At 39.9% G+C, this 8,846-nt stretch overlaps 1 protein-coding gene across 1 annotated transcript in view; it reads left to right on the plus strand.

Moving 5' to 3' along the window:
* Positions 1-7,869, plus strand: part of LOC143300378 (neurexin-1-like) — a 30,642-nt gene extending 22,773 nt beyond the window's left edge. The window contains exons 5-6 of the mRNA XM_076613995.1: positions 542-679; positions 6,619-7,869. Coding sequence (XP_076470110.1) covers positions 542-679; positions 6,619-6,732 — 252 coding nt within the window. The 3' untranslated portion in view covers positions 6,733-7,869. The remainder of the gene's footprint in view (positions 1-541; positions 680-6,618) is intronic.
* The last annotated feature ends 977 nt before the right edge of the window (positions 7,870-8,846 follow it).

Genomic DNA, 8,846 nt, shown 5'->3' on the forward strand with positions numbered 1-8,846 from the left:
GGTATAAGGCCAAAATCACTCCTTCCCCTACCCCCTCCCCCCCCCCCTCCCCTCCTCATGTGAAATTCGTGGGGCGGTCGAAACGGGTATAAGGCCAGAATCACCATGCAACAGCGAATGAACTTGGAGAAGCAGAGGAAAGGCCTTGGCATATGAAGAAGGGAAGGAGCGGGGCCTGCGAGAATATTGACTATCGTTTTTATTTCAAACACCAATACCACCATTACCACCAGAAACAAGTAGTAGAAGTAGTAGTAGTGGTAGTAGTAGCAGCAGTGTTAGTACTATTTCTGTTACTGTTGCTATTACTAGTATTACTAGAATCATCATCAGGATGACGTTGGTGTTGATAATGATGGCAGTCAGGTATTCTCTGTATGAACAATAAACCCCTTCTTTTTCTTCTTCTTTTTTTACAATATAGTAGTGTGACATTAGCGGTGGTAGCAGTAGTAGTAGCAGCAGCGACAGTACAAGCAGCAGTTGCGTAATAAGTGCATCAAAACAGTGGACTGACTGTGCGGCAACTGTGTGACTTCAGGTGAATCTGGTTACCAACGGCGTCGTTTTCGCTGTAGTAGACAACGCCAAAACCAGAAAATATGACGTGCGCTGTGGAAATATCCCTTCCTTTGTGTTTGGGGGGATCCGCCCCTCTGACAGTCAATACAGCGGTCTGGTGAGTACAATATATATATATATATATATATATATATATATATATATATATATATGACAAACCGTGTGCGTGGTGTGTGTGTGCGTGGTGTGTGTGTGTGTGTGGTGTGTGTGTTTAATATGTGTAGAGGGAGAGAGAGGGACAGAGGGGTGGGGGTGGGGTCAAAAGAAGAGTGGTTAATGAATTGGTACAAATGATACTAAAGAAAAACAAAACAGAGTTTGTGAACAAGAAAGTATAAAAAGAAAGAAAGCAGCTGACAGATAAACAATAAAAACCCAGATAAACAAACAAAACAACAGAAAGAACAAGGGTGGTTATGATGATAACTGGCACAAAAGAAAATACAGGAGTAAGTAAATTTACAAAGATAAGAGGCAAAATCCCGCGTATCCAAACACAGAAAATATTCCAAAATACAAACAAGCACGTTTGATACCCTTACAGCCAAATCATATAACACTTGATAAGCTTTATATGCCTGTTTATTTTAATGTTCTCAGCCAGTAACATTAACAACTGCAACATTGGGGACTAACATATACGGGATAGCAATTCGTTTCACCATATACTCACCAGATCGCTTGGAGTTCGCATATCAACACTCAGATATGTTATAGCTAACAATATCAATAGCTTCAAAGTGGAGCAGCGTTTTGTTCAGACCCCATACTTTTGAACCGAACTGCATTATTGGATGAGCCTGGAAGTCAAAAGATTTGATGATCAATTCAAATGAATCAATATTAAGAACACACAAATTTTGTATAATACATTGTAAAGCACGTTTGGATCAGCGACATCTTTGCGAACAGACAGAATCTTCTTTTAAAATAAATAAATAAATAAATAAACATGTTGAGAAAATAATTCCAAAGTACTTGAAGGTATTTACAGACATTCAAACACCATTGTGGGGCCAGCTTTCCCTTGCCTAAAAAATAGCCACCTGTTAGAGTATTAATGTATACCTTTGAGTATTATCGTTTAGAAGAGGGGAGGGAGGGGGTGAATGATGAGTTGGGTGAAACCGGGTATATGGGGGTGGGGGTGATATTTGAAACAAATATCTAAATACAATTACAGAAAATTATGTAATGGACTTCGTAAAAGAGAAGTCGTTAATCTGACAAGTAATCATATGCACTTGACTTTAGAGCAATGTCTAGTCCGCAATGGATTGGATATTAGTCTGAAAATTAAACTTGGAAATGGTCTGCGAATCGGACCGATGTCTGAAAGAGTCCACTTCAGAGTTGAATGAAAGTACCTATAAAAGTATCTTTCTAGAAGATTGTTTGTTTCCTAGTATGACAATGGGCAATATACTTTTATACTGCCTGTATAATTCTTTGCTCCCCGTTTTGCTGTTCTGTCTGCTTGGTCGTCATTAGGGAATCTGGTATGGGATGGTATTCGATAAAAATCAACATTTGCACCTTTCATAATCAGGGTGTGTAATAAATATCTAATTTGAAATCATAAATCTTCTCTCTGATTATTCTAAAAAAGGAGCGAATCTTTTAAAACTGATTGAGAATAAACACAAAAAAGGATATTACTTATCATCACTGATATTTGAACAAAATGATTTAAGGCCATAAGGATGGCCACTAACTCAGCTGTAAAAATTGAATTTCCATTACCTAAATGATATGATTTTTCTGTTTTAGGCTAGGACTCACAAAAGCAGATCCAGCACTGCTATCATCCAGAACGGAGCCATCAATGTAAAATTTTTAACAATTATCAACATTTTATCATAATTCAATCCTGACAGCATTTAATGTCCTATTATATGTGGACATTCTCCTTTTGTTGTATCAGAAGGACATAATTTTATGTTGACGTTTGCTTTTGTTAACTCCCATGGAGGGACAGGTGACACCAGTACACGAAGAGCCATATCATGTAAATCAATGTCTGAGGAGTGTAAAATATCTGACACATATGTGTGAATGGTTTGTACATTTAAATTATTTTGTGCGTTTTTTGGAAAACCAGTATCAGACCTAATAGTAATTCCTCAAACTCCTCCACTGCTGTACATATGTATTTAACAGTAATGTATTTATATATAGAAATATATATATATATATATACATACATACATACATACATACATACATATATATATATATATATATATATATATATATATATATATATATATATATATACAGTAATGTATTAATGTATTTAACAGAGCCTGATTTTCTCATCAAGTGGTAAAATACCCGCAAGCATATGGGCTTCGCAGATCTAAATGTGCACAGGTACGCCTAAAGCCTAAAGTCGCCGGAGCGGAAAAGAAGATTTCTTGACCGTAGGTCAATCTTGATCTTATGAGAGAGGTCGCTAAATGTAACAGATTTTTTTAGTCTTGTCCCCAAGGAGAGTGACATATAATATTTAAGAAATTTAAACTTTTAACTGCTTTGTCACTATAAAATCGATGTATTTCTTCTAGTTAAGTTTTGAAGTAAGTAGGAAAGAAATTTTATTTCCAACCTGAAAAATATTTCACGTCCTCCCAAACAAGTCGTGGTCGTTTGCTGGGATTATTAGTTATTAATGAGGATCAAGTGCGTTTTCTTCTGAAGAAAACTCAAACCCGTTAAAGTGCATATAGCTATTCAATCTATCAAGTTCACCCTATAAAAGTTTCTTTACATAATTGATGTAATGTAGGCTTGTCCTTTTCCTTAAGGATGTATAAATCTTTATAGCGATATCATCAGCATATTGTGCCAGCTTGGGAGAAGATGAAAAAATCATAAAGCATAATGTTGAACAACATTGGAAAAATAATGGAACCCTGTGGGTTTCCCATGTTTATAGGCCTAGAGGTTGATAATGTTACTCCCACTTTAGCCACTATATATCTTCCACTTAAAAAGGATTTAACAAAGTCATAAACATGAACAGACAGACCAGTTTGTGTCAGCTTATATAACAGTCTTTTTACATCACACGATCATAAGTTCGAAGAAGGACGCAAGGATACCTTTTCGCTTGGAAACTGGTTTTTGATTTGTGTAGCGAGACGAATCAAGTGATCAGTTGTAGATCCTCCTTTCCGAAATCCAGTTTGAGCTGACGGAATTTAGTTATTTTTGACACAGTAATATACCATTCTAATATTTACAAATTTCTCCATGACTTTCCCAGCGTGGAAAGTATCTGAAATTGGTCTATAGCTTGAAGCTTCTGTTCGAGGTGTACCCTGTTTTGATGTAGGAGTAACAATGGAAGTTTTCAAGATCTCCCATCACTTTTGGAACCGTGTATTTAATTTCATTATCCAGTTTTCTGGTAAATGGCTTAACATGATGTAAGATGCTCCATCCTTACAGACTGACACATTTTTGTTGCTCAACAAATGAATAGCATTCTTTACCTCCTGTAAAGTTATTGCCGAGTTGATTGTATTATCACTTTGTGAAGTGGGATCTCTATATTTGTCATTAATTTCATCTTCCTTTCTTAATGTCTTTTGTTCATTTGACAAACTATCCACATCACCTGTTTTAGAATACATACAATTTCCTCAGCCTTCTCTTGAGGTGACAGAAACTCTTCATCCTTCGTTTTTAATAGGGTAGTCTTGCAGTACAATGCCTGATTTCATTTCTTTCATTCTGGCCCACACTTTTTTCATGTACTTATGGTCAGATAATGCATTCAAACAGAACTGTGACCAGTACTGTCTTTTTTTCTTGGGCTATGACTCTATTCGCCTTGATTTTTGTGAAGCACATTTCGTTATGAGCGGCTTCTCTTACATGTTTATCAGGTACCTTTCTAAGTCTTAACCATGTTAGGTATCTTAATTCTTTGTATTTACAGCCTCCGTACATGTATTATTCCACCAAACATTTCCAGAAAAAGTGTCACTTCTCTTTGAACCTTTTTGGAGGAATAGCTATTTCAGCAGCTTCAATAATTGACTTTTGAAGGTCAATATAAAAACATTCATATCTTCACAAACTATTTCACTTTCAGAAATGATCATAAGATAGTTTTGATAAGTTTCCCAGTTTGTTTATAATTAAATTTGGGGATATCATCTTCTCATCTATATTTAGATATGGTGTAATCATTAAAAGACAGTGTGATTGGCAAGTGATCACTGCCTTGTGGATCTTCGGCAGTATCCTACTGCACTGATAAAGCTAGAAATGGTGATATGAAGGTTAGGTCAAGTGCCGATGCTCTATGATGAGCCACATCTGGGATACGCGTAATCCTCCCATCGTTAAGTAAATGTAACGATTAATCCTCCCATCGTTAAGTAAATGTAACGATTAATCGACAATATTTCTCACAAAATCAAGATGAGATACTATTTGACAATCACTACTCCAAAAGAGCGCATGGGAATTAAAATCTCCTCCGACGATCCACCTTTCTTCTGAGCAATTTGATGCTCGCAACCAATTTGTATTTTACCTACTTGGACCTTTGGGATAGTAGACTGACACAAAATATATGATTTGATTATCTGAGACAGGCAATTTTACAAACGTAGCTGACACTTTGAAATAGGAGACAGATGGACATGTGCGTAATTTAGACCACACTGCACATAAATAGTTGTGCTGATCTTGTCAGAATCCTCACTTACATGATTAACCGGGGATAACCAGTTCATAACCTTTCAGATTCGGTAATTTGTTTTTATTAACATTTAAGGACTGAAGGAGGTGAATATGATGAAAGTTATCAAAAAGGTATGCACGCAGATTATCAATATTTGTAGCCAAAGAGCGGGAGTTCCATTGCAAGACTGATAGATTCCCACATGGTACTTGCAACTTCTTAGTCATATATCAGCTAAAATTAATCGTAGAACAAAGATTATTGAAGTAATGTTATATCCGAATTAAGAGAGGATAATGATGGAGGAAGGGCATTATATTATCGAACACAATGTGATCAAGTGTTCGTCTTGTAGACCAGGTGATGACTGATTTGACGTGATGTCAGGTAGTTATCAAGATGATCAAGTGTTATCTTCTCAGATGACGCTGTCAGGTGGTCGTCATAAAGTCCAGGTGTTGTCTCCCCAGATGATGCCGTCAGGTGGTCGTCATAAAGTCCAGGTGTTGTCTCCCCAGATGACGCTGTCAGGTGGTCATCATAAAGTCCAGGTGTTGTCTCCCCAGATGATGCCGTCAGGTGGTCATCATAAAGTCAAGGTGTTGTCTCCCCAGATGATGCCGTCAGGTGGTCATGATAAAGTCCAGGTGTTGTCTCCCCAGATGATGCCGTCAGGTGGTCATCATAAAGTCCAGGTGTTGTCTCCCAGATGACGCCGTCAGGTGGTCATGATAAAGTCCAGGTGTTGTCTCCCCAGATGACGCCGTCAGGTGGTCATGATAAAGTCCAGATGTTGTCTCCTCAGATGACGCCGTCAGGTGGTCATGATAAAGTCCAGGTGTTGTCTCCCCAGATGACGCCGTCAGGTGGTCATGATAAAGTCCAGGTGTTGTCTCCCCAGATGACGCCGTCAGGTGGTCATGATAAAGTCCAGGTGTTGTCTCCCCAGATGACGCCGTCAGGTGGTCATGATAAAGTCCAGGTGTTGTCTCCTCAGATGACGCCGTCAGGTGGTCATCATAAAGTCCAGATGTTGTCTCCTCAGATGACGCCGTCAGGTGGTCATCATAAAGTCCAGGTGTTGTCTCCCCAGATGGCGCCATCAGGTGGTCGTCATGTAGATTATGTAATGTCTGCTGAGGTGATGATGTTAGAAGGCTATCTTGTAACCAGATATACTGAAATACATGTATTGTGTGTGTGAGTGTGTGTCAGTGTGTTTGCGCCTGCAGGTGACACTACGATGTGTGTCAGTTTGTGTGTGTGTGTGTGTGTGTGTGTGTGTGTGTTGCTTGTTTCAAAAGTGATACACTTCTGCACGTGCTCATTTCCTACAGGAACACCGGATTTCAACCTACCCACAGTTCGAGGGCTGTATCCGTCACCTGACACTAGATTCAATTGCCACCTGGCAGTTTGACAGCCTGTGTCTCTATTGCGCGCACCTGTGAGCAAAAACCGCCATCACGCTGACACAGGACCAGTGGTTCTTTCCCCGACCTATGCTGCTGTCGCACTACCTTACGTCACATCCGCTCAACGACGCATGCGTATGGGGTCAGCTGTAAAACCGATCTCACTGGCCCGTGATTCCAAGGACATAAAGACTGCTTCCAAAACGAAAGTGGCTTGGGAAAAAAAAGCATCTGCACATCACTGGATCCTCTGGATATTACTTCAGTTATATATGAATTGTTATTGTCATGTTCTTACCAACTGTACCATAGGCAAAAATAATGAGAGATAGTCAATCACACGATTCTTCTTCTTCTTCGCTGTTGCTTCTTTTTTTCTGTTGTTAATGCATTGCTGTGTATCACACATACACAACTGCAATTCATTCTCCTTTAAATCTTTTCTTTCTCACAGACAACCTATCTGAAGTCCTCGCCTCTCCAAGCCCTGCCTGAAAACTGATGTCTAGTACTCGCTGCCAGAGAAAGGTGAAGCAAATCAGCTTATCTACTCAATTCTTGTCAAAGTTGAGTCACTGAGTGGGTCCGCACCTTCTAGCGCCATGTTTTCACAAAACTGGTTACTCAGTGTATACATCCAACACCACAAAGTGAGCAAGCATCACAATACTGGCTATTCAATATCTACAACCAAAAACACTAAGCGAACAAGCATCACAATATGGAAAAGACAGCAAAATATTTCAAAGGACTAAACTGTACTGAAGCTCCACAATGATGTTAGAAGAAAAAGTTAAGAAACGTCTTTAAATACAACACCCGTCCCTTCCCTTCCCCCAATCAAACTGCGCTTTTGCTCACAACACAGTCATCTCCGCATACAAGGGGACAAAACTGCAATCTCCCAGCGACACAATCAGTTCGCTTCCATGCTCACTGAAGCACGCAGCAGCAAATACTTCGTTCGAAAAATGATGTTAAAAGATGTATGTATCTTTCAGACTCCTTAACACTTTGAGTCCACCACTAAATACACGGAAAAAACAAAACACATGTAATGTATATATTATGCTCGTATGATTTTCGATTTATGTTCGAACCTTGTTATGGACTATCCCCTCCCAATATTCCTTGTGACCCCGGTAGACTTGGTAATAAAGACATATTCTATTATATTATATTCTATTCTATTACTACATACACAAGTTAAATTGTTTATTGAGCAGATGAAATACCAAGTTTGTTTGGGTTTTTGTTGTTGTTTTTACCAGCTGTTCAACAAACACAAATGCCTGCAACACCCCGTAAGTCACACACTCACCCGCCACTCGCTGAGCCAGCATCACACCGCGCCACATCCACCTGACGTGCAAAGCGTGCAACTAAAAAACTTCAGTTTTCTGACAAGCAGCTCACACTGGCTCAGCGGCTGATTTCTTTTTAAACTGGACTGCTCTGTCTGCCCTCTTCACTCTCTACAAAACGTAACATCTAACTTGCGTGCTGAGAACGCAAACTCGCCGAAATGTCACAAAGCCCCCCCCCACCCCTTCCCCCTCCGCCTACCCCTTTCCCCCCTCCTCTCCACCCTCAAACTGAAACAAACCGACAAGTGAGAACAAACTCCGTATTTCCACAGGGATGGTCAGAGCGCTGGATTCTCGCCCGAGTTTCCGGAGTTCGATCCCCGCCGCACCTGGTGCGTTCTCCTATGTCACACATCATGTGCAGACCTGCTAGTGCCCGAACCACATTCGCGTGTATACGCAAGTTAAAGAATATCCTGAGATCCATGTCAGCGTCAAGTTCGGTGAAACAAGAACATACTCAGCATGATCACCCCCGAAAACAGTATGGCTGCCTACATGGTGAGGTAAATAAACAAAACGGTCATGCACGTAAAATGTTACATGTCTGAATGAGTGTGTGTTTGTGTGCGTGACTGAAACCTGATCGACTGACGCAAGAAACGAATGATGAGCGGCCAATGGCAGCTCAGTGTCAGTCGGTTCTGCCCAGGTATGCAAGCAGCCTGTTGTGCAAATGACTCCCTGTTTGTAAAGCGCTTAGAGCTTGGCCTCTTGGTCTCTGCTGCCAAACTTATTTATAAAGCAAAAAGATCCTCATTCTGCACACCCCTTCTAAAAGAG

This window comes from Babylonia areolata, chromosome 26 (assembly GCF_041734735.1).
Source record: "Babylonia areolata isolate BAREFJ2019XMU chromosome 26, ASM4173473v1, whole genome shotgun sequence".
NCBI classification, from domain to species: domain Eukaryota; kingdom Metazoa; phylum Mollusca; class Gastropoda; order Neogastropoda; family Buccinidae; genus Babylonia; species Babylonia areolata.